Raw genomic sequence first — 24,957 nt, 5'->3', positions numbered from 1 at the left:
TGTCACCCATACGTGACCCAGTCGTGGAGGAAGGGGCTTCGGTACCTGGGGTCGTGGGGGTGTGGCACCCAGGGGCCTGGTACGTCGCCCGTGCGAGTGTCCCAAAGGGGGAGGCACCTGCCCGCGGCAATGTCACCCCTCCAGGCTGGCACCCAGGGTGACCTGCCCCCTTCCTCCGCCACTGACTAGACCTAGCGACAACCCATATGGACCTCAGGTCGTCTTTGTGTGTGTTCTTCTGAAGAGCGTGGGGAGAGAGATCTGACTGCTACAGAACTCTGAAAATATCCTTTTACTGTGAGGTGCCCCATCCATTCAGGTATAACGGGAACAATTCAGCTCTAATCCCCAGTATGCGCTTACCTGAGCATGGACCAAGGCATCGTTAAAGAGGATGAACCAGTTTACTGAGAATCTCCCAGCATGCTGCAGTGACAGTCCCCGATTGCTGCTCTCACAGATTAGTCGCCGTTCGGGTTTCCTCAAGGAATCCTATAATTGAGGAGTGAGGCAGGAACACAAATTAGGTCTACTATGCCTATTATCACCCCTGTGTCATTAACAGTAGTGCGCACTCATCACAGATGGAATTTACATGCATCTCAGCCGTAACGGGAAATTAGGATTATTTGCTAAATACAATACTTTCTGAAATTGGAAGCACCACAGCCATGAAGAGAGGGGAAGGGAAGGGAAGGGAAGGGAACTACGGTGACATCACTGTGGGAAAAATGGAATCCTACAGTGGAAAGAGTTGTGCTAGCAGAGACTACAGCAATGCCCACGTACTGTCATTTTGCCAGGAAAGGTCTTCCAGAAGCCCAGCGTGTATTCAGCTTCTTTCCTTTTCCTGCTAAGATGGACAGCAAGGGTTTCATAACAAGAACTGGCATCCTGGAGGCTCTGGTATTCTGGAGATGCCTACAGAGAAGGAACAAACAAAACAAGGTTAGCAATTGACACTTGCTTCCAGAGACCTATTGCAATATTTTGTTACAGTAATTGCAGTTTCTGAAAATGTTATATTTAAATCAACTGAAACAACTTCTCCTGTGATTGAACATAATGAATAATATTTAAGTAACTAAAAAGAACACTAATACAATGAAGAATAAACCACTTAGTTATTATAACAAATGCAACTGCATTTGCACTTTTTTTTGAACTGATTAAAAATATTACGCTACCTGGAATGATTATGTTAGCAATGAGATCAAAAAAACAAACACAAAATGTCTCCTGTTTAGTGAAACTTTCTTATACAACAACTTACCACTTCAAAACACGTAGCAAGCTTTAGTAAAGTTCTAGCGTAATTATGAAGTCGTCGGATTGGCAAGAAAAACAGAGTATTTAACACTTCTACCAATGGGAAAGCCTCCTCATTTGTCTCTGACAGATCCTGAAGCAAAGCCTGGTTTTTAGTTAAGAAATCCCTGCAGTATAAAGACAGATGTGTGTTAATGTTTTGACAACGCTTTCAGTGCAACACTTACTATACTTATGTCTGACTCTTCTTCTGTGGAACTCAGAACATATTTATATATGGTTTCCAGGTGTCCTTCCACCCAGGCAGCTTGCAAACTGGTTTGGATCTGCTTAGCTTCAGCTGTGGAACACCACCATGTGACTTTGGACCCAGATATACATGGTTACATGCCCTTTCACTGATACATAGGTCAGGCAGTATGAATTAGACTAGGCTTCCTCAACCTCGGCCCTCCAGATGTTTTGAGACTACAATTCTCATCATCCCTGACCACTGGTCCTGCTAGCTAGGGATCATGGGAGTTGTAGGCCAAAAACATCTGAAGGGCCGAGGTTGAGGAAGCCTGAGTTAGACCTACCCCAGGACTACTGCACTTAAAAAATACTCAAGGCTAATGTTTTGCATTAATTTCTAGGAGTCCTTAGAGCATCAAGCTTCACTTGTATAAAATCCTACAGTTGCATTCACGCATAAAAGGTAAGCCAAGAAGCTTGGTTTAATAAACTATACTGTGCAAAAGCTGCATTCTTTGTGCAAGCACCTGAACATTCCTACTCTGCATAAACAAACTAGCAAGAGGATGACTTAAGTGCTAGGTTCCAACCCAAAACTGTGGTTTGTTTCTCTCTAAAACAGGCCATGATCCGTATGTAAACAGCAAACCATGACTTACGGCAGGGCTATGGATCATAGCCTGTTTACGGAGCAGCAAACCACATACCTGAGTTCAAATGTAACCCTAAGCTATCACTTTCCTGGCTTGTTTCCTGCTTGCACACAGTTCAGGCACAGTGTGGTTTATTACACCAAGCTTCTTGGTTTATAGCTGCTTGAGAACACAGCCTGTGTATTTTGCTATCTCTTGTTAGAAGTGATACGGATTTACTGGGAATCAAATACATAAATTACTACTTATTAACAATACTAGTTTCTTTCTTTAAACTAGAGGTATCTAACCTGTGGACCATACACCACCCCCGCAATATGTTCTGGGTGTTCCCTGCCCCACCCTGTGGCATGTCTTTGAAATTCATTTTTTATTTAGATTTAAGCCATTTATATCCAAAGATCGCAGAGCGGTAACAGCGAAAGTCAACAAAATGTTATATCCATACATAAAAATCACAGTGTCATCATAAGCAAAGCCTCTACTATGGACATATGAATAAGTATCAGTAACAATACCCAAAAGCCTAGGTCAAAAGCCATGATTGAGTTGGCATCTGAATACCATCAGAGACCATGCTCAACAAAATTCAGTGGGCAGAGCGTTCCAGAGCTGACTGCTGCTAACCACTAGCCAAGTATATTTCCTGAATCACCGAAGGAACTTGATACACCCTTTGCCTATCAGCTGTATAAGGTAAAGGTAAAGGGACCCCTGACTATTAGGTCCAGTCGTGACCGACTCTGGGGTTGCGGCACTCATCTCACTTTATTGGCCGAGGTAGCCGGCGTACAGCTTCCGGGTCATGTGGCCAGCATGGCTAAGCCGCTTCTGACGAACCAGAGCAGCGCACGGAAACGCCGTTTACCTTCCTGCCGGAGTGGTACCTATTTATCTACTTGCACTTTGATGTGCTTTTGAACTGCTAGGTTGGCAAGAGCAGGGACTGAGCAATGGGAGCTCACCCCATCGCGGGGATTCGAACCACCGACCTTCAGATCGGCAAGTCCTAGACTCTGTGGTTTAACCCACAGCGCCACCCGCGTCCTTTATCAGCTGTATAGTGCCTCCAAAAATAGAGCCTTTCAAGTTTTCCAACGCAAATTTTAAGTGCTAAATTAAAAGTGGTGGAAAATCTACTCAAATATTACACGAGACTGCGTTGGTGAACACAACCATTTACTGCTTTTGACTTCTTCTGTGTTGCTGTCTGCAATGAAACATCGAACTTGCAATGAATTTGCACAGCTACGAAATAAGTTAAGGTGGAAATTTGGAAAGGAAGGCTTGCAAGGCAGAGAAGAGCGACACATCAAAGCTTTGGGAACAAAGGAGTAGCTTAGTGAACTAAACAGCAGGGCCACTCTACATGATTAACGAGGTGCTGCCACAGAAGCATCAAACGCATCTACCTTGCCTAGTTCCACGACTTCTCATTTTCGAACGAGCTTCAAGGGGGGAGAAGTGCTCTCTCTCTCTTTTTTAATCAGGAAGCTCTTTTTCTCAGCCACCAGACTAACCATCTGGATGGTTTGCATTTTTAAAGTGCTTTGAGAGCAACACTTGGAAGTCACAATACACAAGCATCAAGGAGTATCAGAACTATCGTAAGACCAAGTCTCGGCTAATGTCTCAAAGGAAACGCTGCTAAGTTGCCTGACAATGAGGAGTCCTGGTGAGCTGCTGCTTCCCTTTTATGATGAATTACTTAAAAGGCTGTACAAAGGAATAGTCACAGAAGACCATCTCATATCATTAGCCACTGACATTGGTATCTTGCTGCAAAGATCTCATTTCCTGAATCAGTCATTCTAAGCATATAACCGTTATCTGGAGAGACACAGTCCTACATCCTTTGATACCCATAATGGAAGAAATGACTAATGCTTCTAATGGTTTTCAACACAGATAATAAGAATAGAGCTACCTAATAGATTCTGACCACCATATAAGGCCCTTATTACTCCACACAATACCTGACATTAGGATCCAAATGTTATATATGCTTATTACAGGCTGGCTGTTTGGGCCAGAATTTGGGATGAAACTTGGATTTCTACTAAATTTGTCTCATTTCACCTGTTAAGGGGCAGGATCCTTTCCTGTGAGCAAAGCACTGATAGCTCACAATGACATCCTAAAAGGGTTTTCATTATTCTAAAGGGTAAGAAACTTTATTTCTGGGATTATTTCTGACAAAAGGAAGGGACAAACTAGGAAGCTGGGAAGGTGGGATGGGTATTATTATTACAATTTGTTTCCCGTCCTTCACCCTATGATTCCAGGGTGTGTTATAACAATTAAAACATAACATTAACATTAAAACGCAATATTACACAATACTAAAAACAGTCTAAAACAACTTAAAATGGCAAAACTAAGGTCTTTAAAAATATACACCTCAAGAGCCAAAGGTCAGTCTGAACTGACCTGAGACACCAACCTCAGACACTAACAGACCACCCCTACCTACCTACCTCTCTTCCTTTTTTTCTCTCTCTTTCTGTAGAACCCCTGCTAAGGATTGTAAAAGATTCTATGCAGCTGCACTACTAACCATTATCTTAGCACTCACAGTAAGCAGAGCTACCAGATTCACACATGGGTACATTGGCAATACACCAGGATTTGCAGACATTACTGTAACATCAAATCACCAGACTCAACATCCAGAAGGACTAACTTACACTGCTGGTTTGGAGAGAAGCGTAAATCCTCCCATCACCAGAAAGTTTGTCAAGGAAGTGCAGTACCTAAATCAGAGACATTAATGAAGAAAAGTGAGAAAGCCTAGGCATTTCAAATGGAAATCAGCCTGATGAATTTGCTGGATGAAGGTCCTAAGGAGCGAGTGTGAACAACCTCTTTTTGATTAATGGAAAACTTACGTCACTACCCTACAGTCTCACATTGTGTTTGCAGCATAATCTTTCTCTGCAGAATAGTTGCTTCAATAACCATTAACACCTTGCCCACACTGCAGCTTCCTCCCACACTAGTATTGCCATATACACCACAAAAAAATGGGTGAAAATCTATTTTAGGAAGACTCACAATGTGGGACTACAGGGGTAACACAAGCACAATGTGCCCCCTTTGAAATAATGGTGTTAGCTTATAGGATGCAGCCTTCCAAGAATGTTTTGCACAATGCCCATTTCAACAGGGCTTGCACAGTGAGCATCTGCCACAATGCATCAAAATGAACAGCAATTTCACACCACGAGTTCTGGTGGATTGCACCTTAAAGATTAAATGACTGGCAGCTTTAACGTTCCACTATATCCACAATAGTACATAAATGATGCCTGGACATTTAAAATGTCCAATCATTCCATTTCAGTGTCAACTCAGCCACAAATGTGGCTGGCTGTGTGACTTTTCTCTTGAAATTTTACATGAGGGAGAATTCAAGGAGGCTTGCAATCTGAAGTGATACAGTCCAGAACAAACACTTGCCAACTTTACTGAATGTGTAAAGTTCAGCCCTACAGTACAAGTCAATAATTCAGGTGATAGCAAGTGTGCTGTTTCAAGTCTTTCTTTGTTTCATCTTAGTTTTTCCTTGTAACGCGTTGTGCCTGAAACAATAAATCTCCAGAGAATAAAAATGAGATACTTGCTCAGTGTAACTTTCCAAAAAGAGGCTTGAATGCTTCAGGACAGCCAAGTTCTTTGCCTCTTTTGACCCTTGAATAAAGCTTGTCAAAGAGGCTCCATGCTGACCGATTAGGTAACACAGCTTGCTGAACATACTAGCCATTTCCTGCAACAGCTGCACTGTCGACGAAGCACCTAAATTATCTGCAGAGGAGATGAGCAAACAATATGCAGTGAGCTATTTGAGGCTGGGGTGTGCACTAAGGAGTGGAAACTTTTTTTAGTTCAACATATCATGAACAAGAATTAATCCAGGCTATCAATACATGCAGTCATTTTAAAGGAGATGCCAACAAATGTCATTAACCATTTTCCCACTCTCCTTGCAAAACAAAACCACACAACTTTCAAGGCTGCGATTCCTAACCCCCTTTACCTGAAATTAAGCCTTACTAAATTCAATAGGACTTGCTTCTGAGCAGACATGGTTAGGACTGTGCTGTTGTCTATTAGGATTAGAATTACAGTCAGCGACAATTTTGTGCACAACCAGCTGACGCATGACCGTCGCTGCATGGGTGCTTTTGAACCTGGAAGAGGTCAGACCGGGGTGTAACAGGGCATTGTAGGCTTATGTATGCTCTGCCAATGCAAATGGAGGGTAGGAACAGAATCCCTGCACAAAATGGTCACCACCAGTATTAATAACCATTGCACTACTTACACAAGCTCAACATTAAGCAGCCACAACATTGTGTCCAGTCTTCCCTCTAAGTTTGCCAAATGTTAGTCTGACATTTGGCAAGTTTTTTCCACTATGGAATCATGGATTTATGAATGTGTACTCTTAAAGAAGAGAGATCTATTACAGTTCTGAGTAATGCATCTAGTGTACTATGTCCACGTTGTTCCATTTCTTCTCTAATGCTATTACAGGATATTTCTGACATAGGATCCATTTTGCTGAAGATGCCAAAATGGACATTGTATTCTCCATATATTCAAAGTTATCTGACCATAAAAGGACTACTTACTTGTAGAAATTAACCCGCCCCCCATTATACGAGCATTTACGCAGCTTAATGTTCACCACCAAATATGTGACTTGATTTTTTTTTAAAGAAGCCAACGAACGATTGCCTTTGTAAATGTGGATCAGACCAGATCAAAGACATTGTGCACTGTATCATGTTTTAAATCTTGCGCAAGCTTGCTAGGGCAGGTGTGCTCTGCTGGTGGGTGAGTGAATGCCCATTATTCAACTTGCCTAGGAATAGATTCCTCTATTTTCTAGAAGGCCAATTGGATGATGTCAAAATTAGATGCAGACAAGCCTGGCCTGAGGCAAGGGTGGGCGGGCGGCAACTGCAACATGATGGAAGGCAGTCAAAAGATCGGACTGCTGCTTTATAGATACAGTGGTACCTCTAGATGCGAACGGGATCCGTTCGGGAGCCGTTTGCATCTAGAAGCAAATGTAACCTGTGTCCGCAGGTCACGTTTTGGCGCTTCTGCGCATGACATCATTTTGAGTGTCTGCGCATGCACAAGCGACGAAACCCGGAAGTAACGCGCTCTGTTACTTCCGGGTTGCCGCGGAGCGCAACTCGAACGCGCTCATCCCAAAGCACATTCAACCCGAGGTATGACTGTACAGTCAGGGCTGCCGGCTGAGGCTCACCTGGAAGGGGGCTTGTGGTGTATTAAGTATTAAAAGAGCAGTGCTGTGTCTTGAGAAACAGCAGGAGATTCATTTTAGCACAAAGACAGCTTGCAGTGCTTTCCTTATCTGAACCTCTCAGCAAAACATCATGCATATGGGCAGAGAGGGGAGAGATATCTGATTACAGAGGTTTGGGTGCATAATGAAGCAGAAGACAAGATTGAGGCAGGTACTGCCTTCCAGGAACATACAAACATCAAGAGGTTGTGTTTCTAAAGAAGTCACAATCAGAAAAGGGATGCTGTGCATAGATTGCTTACCTAATCCCAAGAGGGGTCTGAGAACTTGAGATTTTATAGCACTCAGTTTGGAATAGAACTGTCTCTCCATTGAAGCCAACTCATGCAGACTTGCAATGTAGCCCATAATGTTTTTGTCCACTAAAGCCAAACAGTTATTCCCACCAGCCATCACACTGCTAATGTACCCTAGCTGGAGGGAAGACAGACTGTATTAAAAATCCCCTAGATAAGGGGTTTACAAATAACCATGACTTAATAATATAGAAATCAAGCTCTTCTGTGTTACACACCTTACACAATGGAGCACTCACAAAATGCAGATAGGTTTCATTAATATGTATACTTTCTAATCAGAAACCTTATTATATAGCCAGAAATCAAGATATAAAAATAAATATAGCAGTCAAATGACTTATTAGATTGGCCCAATTCATATGCCACAATCTTGGACTGATAAAATATGCTTTATCAGTCCTAGAACAAGCTGATGTCTCTGCCTAAATACTCTCCCCCCATCTCTGCAACACATACTCAGTTTGGGCACCAATATCCTGACTCGTTATACCACAGTTTCCTGTGATATCCAGTGTGATCACATCAGCTCCTTCAAACTGCTGCCCTCCTTTTCTTATTGCCCTGCATGCTTGAAGCAGCCTCCTAGAACACCTTTATGAAGTCTCCTCTCCTACTGTACAATAACATAGCCTGTAACTAAGCCTAAAACTTGACTAGTGATGGACAACACCTGTTCCCCAGCATCATGTTATCCCAGGTAATTTCAAAGTTTGCCATGTCATGGTCTCACTGACAAGACCAGGAGTTCAGCAAAAGTCCATCACCTTTCTTTTTTTATTTTAAAACCCCCATACCTATTAAAATAAAATAATAATAATAATAATAATAATAATAATAATAATAATAATAATAATAATAAATTTTATTTATATCCCGCCCTCCCCAGCTGAAGCCGGGCTCAGGGTGGCTAACAACAATAAAACAGTACAAAAGTACAGCATAAACAACATTCTAAAATCATTCATTATAAAACTAATTAATTCAAGCCACTGGCAACCATTGGGCCAGAGCTCCGCGAAGATTGCCGAGGGAGGGAGTCAGGCTGTGCCCTGGCCAAAGGCCTGGTGGAACAGGAATGCCACAGTAGCAGGCCCCAGGTGCAAGGAACTATGGGAAATGCAATTTTCATCATTTGTTGTGCCCGGCATACTGCTGCAGCAGGGTTGAGGGGCTAACAAGAGCCCCTTCTCAAGGCCTTCCTGCTGCTGTAAGGTTGGTTTGAGCAGGAGAGAGAAGGGAGCAGCTGGAGCAGAGAGGACTTTTGCAAGAGAATTTGAATTTTTTGGGGGAAAGGGGCTTGGGCTCACTGGGGAGATGAGCTCCAGCTTACAGTTTTCCAAACCCTACCATTCTGCATCTTGGCACTATCATGCCACTGCTAGGCCCTAAAGTTTTCTAGGACACAGAACTTAATTCATACCTTACTACAGTTTAGCAACAGTGTTGAAGTTTTAAAGCAGCTATCTTCAGGTGAAACATCACTCTCTTTCTTTTCTTCTCGACCACTATAGTATAACGAAGGTTGAAACTCTTCGCCATCTACTAGGAATAATGAATAATCTGGACCAGCTGCTATGTTCCAGATGCCTTTGTCATCGCACACCTAGAAGCAAGTAAAAAAAAAAAGACATAATAATAAAAAAGGGAAATCCTTGTTGACAATCGAAAATGGGCTTCTAAGGGGCTTTCATCAAAGGGCTTTAGTGTTTTACATGCGGAAATTTGACACCTGCTTAAAGCAGCAGGGACAGGTTTCAATCAATTAAGATGCTCTTGGCTGTACCAGAATTTGGGAAGAATTTAAAATGCAACCCTGTACAGTTTCAATAGTTAAGTGCTATGCAATGGGATTTTAACAGCCTGCATGATTTAAGTTTCCAAGCTTATTTTGCCTATATCCAGCCTTCCAACATTTTCAATGGCCATGGTGAGTGCACCACCATAGTCTGATAAGCATGATGATGGAATTCCAGCCTTCTTCCCAACTTTGGGAGCTCCAAAGGTGTCTGGAGATCATCACCTCAGTTGCACAGACCTTTTGAGGCTCTCTGAAGTTCAGAGAAACTATAGAGATGATCCATAGTTTTGGGTAGGAGGAAATCTGGGGATTATTTGGCTGCTGTGGAGGTATAGGGTCAAAAACACAAAAGCTTCTCCTTTCTGGCTCTGGAATTAGAAAGAGTGGTAAAGACTTTTTTGGCTGCTGCGTTTCTCAGACACTCAAATACCTGGCAACTGCTGAACCCAAACAAACCCCAGCCTTTCTTTTTTCGAGCTCAAGAGGGCTGGGGCTTATTTTTAGTGCTGGGCTTCAAGTCCCAGCTTCTTTATGAAACCAAAGCTGCAGCGGGAGGGCAAGGATCATCCCCACATTTGCCTTGCACTTCCAAGGCCCTCTGAACTGCAATGCAACTGCAGGGTCATTTCAAACTCACTATAGCTGCAAGCTAGCAGAAGTGGTAGGGAAAATTCTGCACCTTCTTTCGCTCAGCTTGATGCTTGAAGTTGGGGACGGTTCCCGATTTGCACTGTTTGGGAGCAGGGAAAACCTCAATCCCTATCAAGAGAGACACAGGGTCCTAGAGCCTACAATTTTTTCTGTCCACAAAGATGAGCCAACACCCCTACCAATATAAACAATGCAAAGAGGAAAAACTGCTAGTTAAGATTGAAGTCCACATAAATAACCACCATTGCTCTAGGAGGAAGCCATGTCACAAATAGTACTGATTATTTTTTTTTAAGACACATATAGTACCTTTGCAAGGCGAGGGACTGTGGTTGGAGAACTTAAGTGACTAAGCTGCCCAAAGGTATTGCTGCCCCATGAATATACCTGTGTAAAAAGATCAAGGGGAAGGGGGTGGGGTGGGAAAGGATAGACATTTTCAAATAATGAAGATTACAGTATGTTAGGAGACTACAGTATTATATGAATTAACAGAAGTCCATCCAGATATTATTTCCTACCTTTTACAGAAGCAAATCTCCTTTTAGGAGCAGGATGGTAAATGCATGAAGCTGTACAGTTCAGCACCCTATAGATCAGAGGCCAGTTCCTTTTAAGTACCTATTGCCCACAGGAGCCATGAGCAGAATGCCCTTCCCTCACCACCCAATACTGTAACCTCAACCAGTGGGTCACAGTGGCAGGACTGAGTTCTGCAGCCCCCATTTTTGGAAGAAGAAGAAAGAACACTAAAACTGTCTGGCTTGGTTCAGATGCAATAGGAAACCATGAGCTTCTCATTAATAAACATGCACAAATCTCAGCAAGTTGTGGGCTCATGTTTCCACTTTTGATTTTGGCCCAAAGCTTCCACTTTTGATTTTGATTTTAAAGCAAACCACGGTCACATCAGGGCTGAGGAACCTGAAACTTCCAGATGCTGTTGAACTCTCAACTTCCAGGCCAGCAAGGGTAACGGATAGGGATTGGGGACACTGCAGCCTCTGGTGGGTCACAAGTTTCCCATCCCTGGTTTAAACCTCTAGTTAGCAGACACAATTTGCAATGATAATAAACAAGGAGGTGAAGTGGAATATTAAAAAGTTAAGACAAAGGAACTTTGAGTTTGCTAATAAATCTGGCAAATGGCTTGCGTGGCAAATCAAGAAAAGAAAGGAAGAAAACACAATTAGTAAAATTATTATCGATGGAGAGGAGATAGAAAATCCAAAAGGTATCAGAAAATGATTCTTGGATTTTTTACAGTCATTTATATAGGAATAGAGAAAAGAACAATATGAAGAAAATAGAAAGATATCTAAAAAATAAAAAGGTGCAAAAGATCCCGACAGAAAAGAAAGATAGACTGAACGCCCCAATTGAGATTGAAGAAATAATAGAAGCTATAAAAGACTTTAAAAAAGGGAAGGCTCCAGGACCAGATGGATTTACATCTAGTTATTACAAAGAATTGAGGCATATCCTGATGGTACCATTGAAAGAAGCTATGAACAATATTTTGAAGGGAAAGGATATTCCGGAAACTTGGAAAGAAGCCTTTATTACATTTATTCCCAAGCAAGATTCCGATTTAACACTAGTTAAGAATTATAGGCCGATTTCACTGTTGAATACTGATTATAAAATCTTTACGGGAATATTAGCAAAAAGATTGAAAAAGGTATTGCAAGAATTTATTCATGAAGATCAAGCAGGTTTTCTTCCTGGCAGACAGATGAAAGATAATGTGAGAAATATAATTAATACTTTGGAATATCTGACTGCTAGGAATGAGAAACAAGCTATATTGATGTTTGTAGATGCGGAAAAGGCCTTTGATAATATATCCTGGGAATTTATGTTAAAGAATTTAGAATATATGGAGGTAGGAAAAGATTTTTATAATGGAATAAGAGCGATTTATACAGAACAGAGAGCAAAACTGATTGTGAACAATGTAATTACGGAAGAAGTGAAGATATTGAAAGGTACAAGACAGGGATGCCCTCTTTCTCCACTTCTATTTATAATGGCCCTGGAAGTCCTTTTGAGTTCAATTAGACAAAATGAACTAATAAAAGGGGTGACAGTAGGTCAGAATGAATATAAAGTTAAAGCCTTTGCTGATGATCTGGTAATAACGATAGAAGATCCATTAAAAAGTTTAAATGAAGTGCTGGAGGAGATTGATCAATTTGGTAAGGTGGCTGGGTTTATATTAAATAAGAAAAAAAACTAAAGCCATTGTAAAAAATATGGACCATAATGTAATAGAAATAATGCAACAAGAAACAGGAATTGAAGTGGCAAAGAAGGTAAAATACTTGGGAATATGGTAGACTTCAAAAAATATTGATTTATTCTAAAATAATTATATACCGGTGTGGAATGGAATTAAAAAAGATCTGGAGGTATGGGGAAGGATGAAACTCTCTTTTGGGGGTAGAATTTCAACGATCAAGATGAGTGTACTTCCAAAGATGTTATTCTTATTTCAAATGATTCCTATAATCAAAGGGACTATGATCTTTAAAGAGTGGCAGAAAGTAATTTCAAGATATATCTGGCAGGGTAAAAAGCCAAGAATACAATTTAAGTTATTAACAGATGCGAAGGAAAGAGGAGGCTTTGCCCTGCCAGACTTGAAATTATATTATGAAGCATCTTGTCTCTGTTGGTTGAAGGCATGGATAAAATTAAAAAATAACAAATTGTTAGATCTAGAAGGATTTGATAACAGATTTGGATGGCACTCGTATTTATGCTTGGAGAAGAAGAAAAGTCATAAGGGTTTTGAGAATCATATCTTCCGGAGATCTTTAATTGAAATATGGGATAGGTATAAACATGTATTAGAACCCAAAGTCCCACACTGGTTGTCTCCATTAGAGGTTATGAGTGTAAAGAAAATTATTATGAGAGAGAATTGGATTACATATGGAGAATTAATAATTAAAGAAGGAGGAAAATGGAAAATGAAGCCATATGAACAAGTAAAGGAATATGTGTTTGACTGGTTGCACTATTTTCAGGTAAATGAAATGTTTAAAAAAGATTTTAAAGAGAGTGGATATGCAGAAAAGGAATTGAAATTTCAAATAGAGATAATAAACAATGATTATAAAATATTGTCGAAAATGTATAAAATGTTGTTGGAATGGCATACGATGGATGAGGAAGTAAAGTCGGTTATGATACATTGGGCCAGAGATTTTGGATATAATATACAAATGGATGATTGGCAGAAACTATGGAATGAAAATATAAAATTTACAGCATGTACTGTGTTAAAGGAGAATATGATGAAAATGCTATACAGATGGTATATTACACCGGTTAAGTTAGCAAAAATGTTTAAAACATGTAATAAGTGTTGGAAATATAAAGAAAAAGAAGGATCATTTTACCATATGTGGTGGGAGTGTAAGAAAGTGAAGGGTTTCTGGGAAATGATATATAATGAGTTGAAGAAGATGTTGAAATATACATTTGTAAAGAAACCAGAAGCCTTTCTGTTAGGAATAACAGGGAGAGGGATAAATAGAAGTGATCACAAAGTTTTCCAATACGCAGTAACAGCAGCAAGAATCTTAATGGCCCAAAAATGGAAACAGGAGGAACTACCAACTCTTGAAGAATGGAGGATGAAACTCACAGACTATGCAGAATTGGATAAACTAACTGGGAAGATAAGATATCAATGGGACCACAAGTTCCTCGAGGACTGGGGAAAATTTGCAGAATATCTGAAAAGTATATGTGATGAACAAATAACGCTAGTGGGATTTAAAGAGGCTTTGTGAAGGTGAGAGGAGTATTGTTAAACAGAAATAGCACAGTAAGGGTTAAAAATGCAATCTTAAATTTAGAAAATGTGTAAAAATGGGGAAATATGGATGATTGGCAGAGAAGCTGATGGAAGTCCAAAAAGTTGAAATTTGTGAAAACTGTTTGATATGGCAAATTTGTATAATGGAAAATTTAATAAAAAATTATTTTAAAAAAGAAAAAAGAAAAATATATACACTTATGTAAAAAGGCCCCGAAGTCCATTATGCGTGCTGCTCAAGTTTCCTTTTCCGAAAAGTGAAATGAGAGTTTGACCCAGGAAAAACAAGCAGACCCCACTATAACCCCTTGGAAAAGAAGCAAACAGTATTTCACCCTCATACCTGCGATTTGGCAGTGAGTGCCAAGGAATGGTGTCCACCAGCAGACAAATGAATTACTTCCTTCCCATCAAGACTTTTTACACAAAGTGGTTGGAGCCTATGAACCCACAAAACAGAATCAGGACCCACAAGGTAAGCACACAGGAAATCTACACACAGCAAATTATATATTCCATAGGAATAAGGAGAAAGATTTCATTGCATCTAAGGTATCGGTAGCAATATAGATGAAAATATCAAGCAAATCTTGATCCCAAGTTGTTGTGTTGTTAGATGTTCGTCATCTAATGACTGCAGAAGGTTGGACTAGATGGCCCCAAGGGGTCCCTTCCAGCTCTATGATTCTATGATATAATGAAGCATTCAACAGAACATAGTCAAACAGCTATAGAAGATCAACCCCAAATATCACTGCCTATTGGCATGGAACAGATTTCCTCAGTGAAATCTTACCTTGGCAGAGTATCACCATGTCCTAGCTGCCCTTCTTTTCCTTTACCCCAGCTCCACACCTCTGTTCGCAGAGATGGGAGAAGGGCGTCAGCTTCACCACTGTAGGTTGGTGTGAGGGCCACGGTCCTCATCTTGGCTCGTCCAACTTTCCTCAAGAGCCTTGGAGAAACTTTTAACACGGGAAACAAAAAGTGTACAGACACTAAAATAAAATATTTCAGTCAAACAAAGAGGGCTGATTCACAAAGTCATTTGGGAACATCAGGATGTTATGAAGATCTTGACTAAGCAATATGCAACAAGTATGACTTGGTCAAACAGTGCTGTTTCATTTTAAACTGAAAAGGCAATATGTCACCTTGCAGCACCTTCACGTTGTCACCCTGTCAATCCAGGTCAACAAACCCAAAATAAACTCCAAGATTAACACAGACACATACACTTAAGGGCAACTCACACCTGTAGTTCAGAGCGCACTGGGTAGTTAATTTGAATGAGATCTGTCATTTTGTTCTCAGAGAATGGAATGTGATTGTGAGGACAGAAGACGCACCACGCTTCCTAAGTGCCACATGAGGAGAAAGAAACTGCAGCTTAACAACAATCTAGTCTTCTACAAATTTCAGGGAAGATGACGGCTGGTCAATTTTCCATGGTAGTTAGCTCTGTGTCTGAAAAAATTCTAACCTAGGTAATACCTTAAGGCAGGGTTTCTCAAACTTGGGTCTCCAGCTGTTTTTGGACTACAATTCCCATCATCCCTGACCACTGGATGATGGGAGTTCTAGTCCAACAGCAGCTGGAGCCAAGTATGGGAAACCTTGCCTTAAGGTTATCCTAGGTTTGAAATGCCACTCCTCGTTTGCGGAAACAGAATTCAGAGACAAGAGTCAGGGCAGTAGTGTATTATTAGACCTCTTGTTTGCCTACTACATGCTTAAGACTAAATGGAAACATTAAGGAACGTTGCAAACACAGGAGACTGCATCAATACTTTTACAGCAATCTCTGCTTTACATAAAAACTTGCTTTAGGTAGGAAAGGGATACTGTTAAGTAGCTTTCTTCCTTCCTCTTTCATTTCCGGCACAAGATGGATTACCAAATTGATTGTCAACCTGCCTTAGCAATTCATAACGCAAGGCAATGCACTTGGGTATTTTAAAGCACTCTGTAAATTAAAAGTGCTGCATAAATGAATAATCGTGTGCAGAATACAGGAGGACAGTTCCTGGCCCCCTGCCCTTAGACTGCACTTGTCCCAAGAGTTCCTTAAGTTAGGGAAACTCCACTTTAGGGGTGCAAGTGAAAAAAACTCTTACTGTTAAGACAACTGCTGATCTAAAAAATGCATGCACTGCTGTTATTAGTGCGCCACATTTTTGAGATCAACAGTTCTCTTAACAGTGACAGTATTTGCACTTGCAGCCCCTAAAGAGGAGCTTTTGTGATTTTTCTACAGCAGGTTGTGCAGGTTGCAGCAGTTCGTGTTTTGTGTGTGTTTATGTATCTTTGGGAGCTCAATGTGGTGATTAGACCTATTTCAGGGGATGGATGAGTTGTTTATATGATTTTATTACCTTGCACTGTGCTTTGCTTTTAATTATTTTGGCTTTTACATACTGCACTGTGTATTTTACTATATTTGTGAACAGCTTTGAGGTGCTTGTGTAGAAATGAGTAACAAGAATTATAAACAAGAACAAAGTAACACTATGCATTTTAAAAAAATGATGGACAATCAATGTAAGGAGAAATATGTGTGCCCTGTCACACACAGAAATTACACATCAAGAAAGAACCCAAATCCCCAAAATGTATAACGCTGGAACTACCTGTGAGCATCTCACCTTGGGAGAGCAAACCAGGTAAGGAAAGCCTTCGACAGACTTCAGATTCCTCTTCTCGAATATCCACCAAGCTGGAACTCTTCTTTCCCTGCATTGACTCCAGCCTGACCTGCTCCTCTCGGCTGTCCTTCACCCCATCCAGGCTTGGAGAGCCAGAGCTAGGTGGGGATACTGTGTCACCTGGAACTGTGCCATAGAAGTTCATTACCTTCTTCAGTGACAAGGCCCCAGCTTCACACGTAGCAGCAACTCTTACGCCAACTGCTGATGCACAAGAAACTACCAGGCTGTTAAGGGCAGATGTGCCTGGACCTGGTGGACTGGGTAGGCAAGCGGCGAGGTCCTCTTCTTGAGATTGCTGGAAATACAGTAAAAGAAACCCCACAAAATCTAATTAGAACAAGCAAACCCAGAGTAAGGAAGCTTTAAAATAAGATTATAACCTCTACTCTTCTGCTTGATTACCATCCAAACCTGGTTTGCAATGACAAGGTAAACCAAACTATGGCTTACAGGGACTGTGCAAACATTAGGGCTCTTGGGAAGTAGTTTGTTTAGCTTTTCCCTGGTTCTTTTTCGTCCCACACCGAAAGGAGCTAAGACAAGGTTTTGGCCAAAAGGCTACAGCTCATAGTGAGGAGGGACTTGGGTTCAGTGTGGGAGAAAGTAGAACCAGGAAGAGCAAAATGAAAGCAAGCTCCTTTCTAAGAGCTTGCATGTTCGCGCAGTTCCAGTAAGCCATTGTTTGGCTGACTGTGCAATGCAAACCAGGTCAAAATCATATTGAGCATGTGTACTTTTCATAATTTTATTCAAGCCTGAATTGAGGATTGGTTATTCGACTTACATTGTTTATAACATTACATATTTGGTTAGAGTAAAGGTCTGTTCGCTGGAGATATGGTTGCCCCCCCCCACTAACTTTTTTCACCTCAGTTTAAGACAGCTTTTCCTTCAGGCCTATGGAAGCGGTCAGTTGAAAGAATCTGTTTCTCTGCTGCTGAATTACTGCTTTAGGGTGTCTAATGGTTTTATTTTGTATTTTTAATGAAATGTGCACCACACTGAAAGCCTTGTGGCTGAAGGGCAGGTTATAAATATAATAAATGCAATTATATTAGAAAGCCAGCTATTGCAGTCACTAGCTTATTTAAGACATTAATAACAACAATAATGAAGTGAGTTAGCCAAGGATCAATACTTCAAGGGCTGTACAAGATTCAGACCCAGGTTAGAAGAAAATATGGCACAAGTTTAATTAGGAAAAAACAACAACTGTGAAATTATGTCTCTGAATTAGTTTCAGAGCAATTGTGCAATTGTGAAGCATTCTTCCACACTCTCCAAAGAGTAGCATTACTTTTGTATGCAGTTCTTGACTCACTGCAGGGCTCCTATTTCTTAGTACTCACATGCTATGCTTGTTTACCTCATTTGTTTTGGACAGAGTGGGTGTTAATATGATGTGTTCGGAGTCTAAGGATGCTGTATCTTATGTCTCAAGGGAGACTAGGTTAGAAAACAACTAGGTTTCCTAACAACTGGGTTAGGAAATATATCTTCCAAGGATATTCTAGGTAAAGTGGGTTATTTCCTCATAACTAATCTGAGACAGGGGGAAAGGCTATCTAATGCTCATTTTCATGAGATTGCACTCCCTGATAGCTCCCCATTTAAAAGAGTCTTGGGCTGCTTTTAGGAATGCAGTTTTAGAGCTTTCTCTAGAACGGGGCTGCCCAAAGATCTTTTGCTGCCTGAGGCAGAGCAGTAAACATCCCCTCTCCCTAAGTCAAGGTGTGCAGCATCCAAGATCAAGTAAGCTATTCTGGCACCCAAGGCAAAAAGTCTCAGAAGCACTCCTCCACCCCTTTGGCATTAAAAATACAATGATGCATTAACTAAGATTTGGTTGTCCCTTCCATTGCTCTATCAATCAGCTGTCTGAGGCAGCCACTTCACTATGCCTAATGGTAGGGTCAGCCCAGTTCCAGGAATATATATTACACATAGAAGGTAACCATGGCTGGACTATGACTGGGCTTAGCTAGGGATTTTGAGAGGTTTTTCAAGGCTTGGCACTCAGGCCAAGCCTGACATGGACACATGTACATCCTATCCTGAAAGATTTTTCTTTTTTCTAATAGAGAAAATGTTTTAGATGTGTTTTCAAGGTTTTTAAATACAGCTGGTGTGTGGAACCTTTGGCCCTCCAGATGTTGCTGAACTCCAACTCCCATCAGCCCCAGAAAACCTGAACCATGGCCAGGGAATGATGGAAGTTGTAGTCCAGCAACATCTGGAGGGCCAAAGGCTCCGTACATCTAGGTTACAGGATAAAAATCACAAACAATTTCTGGTGGTTGATTCAAGTGATTATAAAAGTACAAAACAACAACCTCTCAACAATTTCTGAAGTACACGTGTGCAATTCCAACCCCCCACCCCACCCAGAATAAAGTGCTAAGGAACACTGAGCTCTAAATTCTCAGCTGGATGCCAAAGCTGAAAAACAAGAACTGCTGGGGACTGAACTTCAGTGCCCTTTATGTGTAGTCAACTGCACATGTGCAGCCCTGACCTGAAAAAGCTCTCAACTGCACACAGAACAGCAGTTCAAGACTCTGTAGTATGAACTGAAAAAGGGGTAAATGCCTTGTTCACAAAGCAGGGCTGTTCTGACCATAGTCACAGGAAAAGTCAGCATAATTTTATTTGTTACAGCCAAACGGGAAATATTTAGACACAGACTGCTTGGACAGTGATCTTTTCATTATAGAAAAATCAAGATTGGCACGCCACCTAACACTGCAGCACAAAAGTATCCAGAATACAAAAAACCTAGTTTTGAGCATTACTACTGAACTCCTGGGTTTTTGTTCATTATCAAGAAAGGAAATAATCAGACATCATCTTAACCTCCCATGATACTGAGTAGCAATCAAATGACACAGGCCAATTTAGATGAGGAATCGATTCTGCTTCTCCCACTTTTGGCACTAAATGAACTCCTGGTGATTCCACCACCCTTACAAAAGTGGAAAAGGACTTTCTGTGGAAGCTGCTAAATGGGGGAATTGCCTCCCCACAGAGGTGCAGCTTCATGGTACTGCTTACACAGTTGACTGAAGATGTTACTCTTTATTGTGAGACTAACCTCCTTTGTTAAATTTATGCAATTATTTCCATTTGGAATGGCTTTACTTGTTTTATCATAGTAAAGGTTGCATCTGTTTTTATAATTGTATATGAAATAATTGTAACCGGCACTGGGACCTTATGGTAAAGAAGTAAGAATTCCTGTAAACAATTATGTCTTGATGCTTACAGAACAGGCAATTACTTCCCATTAGTAGGAATCCTGTAAAGATTATAAAATGTCCTGTAAAGATTATACAGTGGTACCTCCGGTTATGAACTTAATTCGTTCCGGAGGTCCGTTCTTAACATGAAACCATTCTTAACCTAAGGTGCGCTTTCGCTAATGGGGACTTCTGCTCACATCCCAGGGCAAAGTTCACTTCCAGGAGCACCGACTTCCGGGTTAGCGGAGCTCGTTACCTGAAGCATTCACAAGGAGGACGGTACGTAACCAGAGGTATTACTGAAAAATGCTGAATAAATGTGCAGCATATATAGATCTTCTTTGATACTGTGCAGTTTCTTTAATAAAAAGACATGAGGGAAGTGTCTACAACAAATGCTTCTTTGGTATAAACTATCCACAGAACAGAAGTTGCCCAACACTGAAAACAATGCTAATATACAAAGAATGAATTAAATCTTTACTTCACATTCACAGAACAATCTGTCTCTCTTGGTAGACACAAAGCATATGTTAAGCATATGCAAGATTCACTGCTTAGTCTTGCATAGTGTTCAGCAGCATTCAAAATACAAAGCAAGAGGGGGGAAACTACAGTATGTTTCACAATCTATGTTTAATTTATAACATGAAGCCATTTCCCCTTAGAGGTGAGGGAAAGGCACTCCCCATTTTCCCAGAATTCAGTCACAGTACTGAGAACAGGTTCTGTCATTAAACCTCTGTAAAGCCCAAGTTAAGTTGTAGGGAACTTTAACCTTTATTTTCCTGCTTTACACCAAACAACCAGAGTTAAAAATTCCGCACAAATCTATAGAACACATCCATAACGCTAACTGCTGTCAATCAGATCATAATAAAAGAACCAATACCAAACGCTGCATGAATCCACCTGTCTACTAAGATGTTTCTGGGAGACCCCTCTCCAAGTCTGCCTCTGCAAGTGAGTTTGATGAAAACAAATAACAGGGTCTTCTCAGTTATGGCACCTTGACTCTGGAATGCACTTACCAAAAAGGCTCATTTGACACCAAGTCTACATTTTGAGTGCCAGGTGAAGGACCTTTTGATTTAATAAACAAACAATAATCCCCAAACCCCACACAGTTTAAAAGGCCATATATTGTTTAATTTGTCAAAAGCCTGGGAAAAGAAGGGTTTATTTTTCTGCTACTCTTGCTTTTCTTTTGTATTTTTTCTATTGTTTAAATTGTGCGGGCTTTTGACCACAGCTTAAGGGGAAGACGGAAGCTATGCCTCCTTCAGAACCATAGCTCTCATTTAAAGTCACATTCTCAAGAACCATCAGAACTTTGCAGGACAGCGTGATCATACAGCAATGAAAGCACAGCCTAGTGACTGTGGGTACCTGCTCAGGTTGCTGATCCATAGGCTTCTCATTTAATGGATGATCCGGAAGACTTGCCAAGTGCTGCTTTGTTGTCACCTTGTCCATTATCAGGAGATTTCCTGGACTAGAAATGCCACTGTCTTCCTGGGCATCGCTGTTTGAAAACACACTTGCTGCATCATACTCTGCGGCAGCGAGTGCTTGGTCTTCTGTAAGCGTTTTCTGACAATCGTCACCTTGACTGCTTGTTATACTCTTCCTCTCTAGAGTTTCTAGCGAGGAGCAAGAGATGTGGCATTCCGAGTGGGAGTCAGCTAAAACCACCCCTAAGGGACAGCAATGGCTATCAGAGATAATGACATGGTCTTCTTTGTCGGTCATGGTGATCAGGAGTTGGCTGCAGTGATTGCATCTCTCTGGAATAGGCTTTATGTCTTGAGTAGGGAGGCACTGAACAAGAGCCAGGCTGTGAGAGGCTCCGCAAGCAATCTGAAGCACAACGCGGCCTGCCAGGTACTCGACCTTTTGTGGTTTGGTAACTGGGAAAGTGTTGGTTATGAGCCCCAGCTGGCAGCCACTTCCCCATGCCCATATCTCCCTGCTTAGGGAGAGCGCCAGGGTGTGCTCCTCTCCACATGCCAGCTGCAAAATCCGTATTGGCAAGGGATGGCTAGCTTCAGAGTCAGAAATACTGATGGGTTTGGGTTCCGGCACAAAGGCCTGGTTGGCCACTGCACACTGGCCGGCAGAATTTCCACCCCACATGTACACGTCGCCACCTTCAGTCACTGCTCCACAATGGAAGCTGCCAGCTGCCACTGTAACAACATGTTGTCCATTCAAAGCCTTTTCCAAGACGGGACAGCTGATATAAGCATCTTCCAATTCAACCCTCCAGGGAAGCTTTCCAAAACTGTAAACCTCACCATCTGAAACAAATAGACACACACACTGGAAATACTGTACAATTACTAGAGAATCAGTCTATTAATAGGCTAGTTTTCATTGGTTCTGAAGGCAAATTTACAGAAGAAGAGGAGGAGTTTGGATTTGATATCCCGCTTTATCACTACCCTAAGGAGTCTCAAAGCGGCTAACATTCTCCTTTCCCTTCTTCCCCCACAACAAACACTGTGAGGTGAGTGGGGCTGAGAGACTTCAAAGAAGTGTGACTAGTCTAAGGTCACCCAGCAGCTGCATGTGGAGGAGTGGAGACACGAACCTGGTTCACCAGATTACGAGTCTACTGCTCTTAACCACTACACCACACTGGCTCAGAGACATCTGCCCACAAAGCAAGGTCCTACATATGAAAGAATTGATCTAGGACAAAAATCTTGAATAAAATTTTAAAGAGTTTGACATCATCTTTCTTCACGAGAACATGCATGGCTCAGTTCTTGCCTTTCTCTGGCTATACCAAATTCATTAAAAAGAGGTACAAAGGTATAGTCCAAATGTGCAATTATAAATACATTTTTTTAAATACTGAAAACCACTGTTTCCATCCTCATAAAATGCAAATGTGAAAAATCAATAACTTTGAAATTTCATTTTACAAATGCTATCATCATCATCATCATCTTAAATATTAAATAATGCTCTTAGGACCAACATTCCATACCTTCTGAGAGAAGCACACCATGGTTTATGCCAACTGCTGCCTGCAACACTATCTTTCCACTCCAACCTGGAAGTCTTTCAGGATCTGGACAACAGCAACCAGCCTGCCACGTATAGACCAGGCCTCTCTCTCGCGCTCCCTCTTGGTCTGCTGAACTATGTAGCAAAATAAATAAAATGCTGATAATGTAAGATGAATTTAAAGTCTACACAAGTTTAATTCAGAGGAAATTGTTTTGCACATATGCATGATAATTCAGCTGCACTTCATTCTCAGAATGCAGGTTTTATCCATATGTAATATCCAGGAGGGCAACTCATTGTGAAATACCAAACACCAGTAGAAGGAAATCTTAAGAGCAAGTTTGCACACCCTCAACATCGGTCTGCGTAAGTTTAAAGCATGCCTATTCCCAGTATCCCTTGTACAGATAAGACAGGGAAGCAGTGCAGCACAAATTATATGATAGTGACTGGATAATGACCAGGGAGACATAGGTTTAAACTCCCACTCAAACATTAAGCTCAATGGATGGCTTTGGACCAGAATCTCTGTCTGTCTGTTCACTACTGTTCACAATTAGAAGCAAACCTTTATACTTTAAAATGCTGTGAACCAAAAATGGCTATTTGTTTTCCTTTTCCCCTATCCTCTGGTTCCAAAGAAGAGTCAGAGTTTAAATAGGTGTGCTGGAATACCATCAATTATTATTTCCTTGGCTTAATATGTTATACAGGTTGAAAAGCATATTAAATCAGATTTGTGAATAAGTTCAGAAACCTTACTAGCCTGCAAAAGGCTTTTACTCTGCCTGCCTATACACAGTTAGCCATTTTTGCCACCTCAACAGTCTGAAATATTCACTTGTTTCCAATTTGTAAGATGCCCCATACCTACTGGATCAAAGGCGATTCTTCCTTGTCACAGGCAAGTGGATCCAAAATTCTATGAGTTTGAATTTTTTTGCACCACCTGTTTAGATGTAGCATCAAATACAAGTAGGCTTACCTTTCTTCTTTAGGGTCCATCAGTCAGCAAGAACAGGCCATTACCAAATCATTCCTCTTTGAGATAGGAACTGTTAAGATGAAATCAAAACTCAAGTTTAGCAGCTGAAGTACATGTGGAAAAGCATCTGGCCCGCCGGTTGGTTTAATCTGGACTCTGTGGCAGTTTATTTCCTGGGGTAAAAATCCTAAAAAACGTCCTAAAAAAAAAACTTTGGTGTAAAAATAATAAAAAAGCTCAACAACTTCAATCCTAAATAAAAGTTTAATAACCTTGGTTGGCCCTTTGGTCGGCCCTCACGGCCCTTCACTTCATCAAATCTGGCCCTCTTTGAAAAAAGTTTGGACACCACTGTCCTACAGGGTGCAAGAAAGTGCAAAAAAAAAAAAAGGCATCTCAGCTTTGAACATCTACAGAAGACTGGAATGCGTAAAAGTTTCTATGCTATGCCATTAAAAAAAAATTAGAAACAAAAGCTCAACAGAATTACTCTGCCCACAGATTTCATGAAAGGCCTTTTCACTGCAAGTTTTTTAAAAGAACGCTCCTTCAAAACAGACCTTTTCAGCTAGCACCACTCTTATGACCGCTGTTAAAGTGTCCAATTAGGACAGTCATAGCCCTCAGGAGAAAGTTGTGATTATTCAACACTTTCTTTCCTTAGGAAAAGCAAGTTTTGAAGATACATTTTCAGTTTCAAGAGATCTCTTGCATACACAGTTGCAGAACAACAACCATGGCTGCTTCTCACACTTCCATATACAGGACTATACTTACAAAGCTGGAACTGTGTGTGTATTGTACGAACCCCCTCCCCAGCTCCTTGCCATGATACAAGTAAGAAAACCATACAAGTGTTACCTCTTCCCTCATGATACACATATCCTGCTGCTGGGCAGGCATAAACACATGACATGCCAAGAAACAACAGAA

General features: G+C 41.1%; 1 protein-coding gene across 3 annotated transcripts in view; it reads right to left on the bottom strand.

The window, feature by feature from the left end:
• Window positions 1–24,957, bottom strand: part of ALS2 (alsin Rho guanine nucleotide exchange factor ALS2) — a 52,157-nt gene that overhangs the window by 23,891 nt on the left and 3,309 nt on the right. For all 3 annotated transcript variants that reach the window (XR_014518568.1, XM_083471942.1, XM_083471943.1), the window contains exons 2-15: window positions 24,025–24,094; window positions 23,017–23,171; window positions 21,411–22,321; window positions 16,720–17,077; window positions 14,871–15,039; window positions 14,418–14,514; window positions 10,555–10,632; window positions 9,217–9,399; window positions 7,740–7,911; window positions 5,780–5,960; window positions 4,844–4,909; window positions 1,274–1,436; window positions 790–921; window positions 364–492 (exon numbers count right to left, since the gene is read on the bottom strand). Coding sequence is in view for 2 of the 3 variants with exons in the window: in XM_083471942.1 (XP_083328068.1) it covers window positions 364–492; window positions 790–921; window positions 1,274–1,436; window positions 4,844–4,909; window positions 5,780–5,960; window positions 7,740–7,911; window positions 9,217–9,399; window positions 10,555–10,632; window positions 14,418–14,514; window positions 14,871–15,039; window positions 16,720–17,077; window positions 21,411–22,321; window positions 23,017–23,171; window positions 24,025–24,044 (2,814 nt within the window). In the remaining variant the exon portion in view is untranslated. The remainder of the gene's footprint in view (window positions 1–363; window positions 493–789; window positions 922–1,273; window positions 1,437–4,843; window positions 4,910–5,779; window positions 5,961–7,739; window positions 7,912–9,216; window positions 9,400–10,554; window positions 10,633–14,417; window positions 14,515–14,870; window positions 15,040–16,719; window positions 17,078–21,410; window positions 22,322–23,016; window positions 23,172–24,024; window positions 24,095–24,957) is intronic.

The sequence above is a fragment of the Podarcis liolepis genome (genome assembly GCF_965112155.1).
Source record: "Podarcis liolepis genome assembly, chromosome: 1".
In the NCBI taxonomy this organism is placed as follows: domain Eukaryota; kingdom Metazoa; phylum Chordata; class Lepidosauria; order Squamata; family Lacertidae; genus Podarcis; species Podarcis liolepis.
Note: the sequence above shows the minus strand (reverse complement) of the source record. Positions and strands in the feature narration are given on the sequence as shown.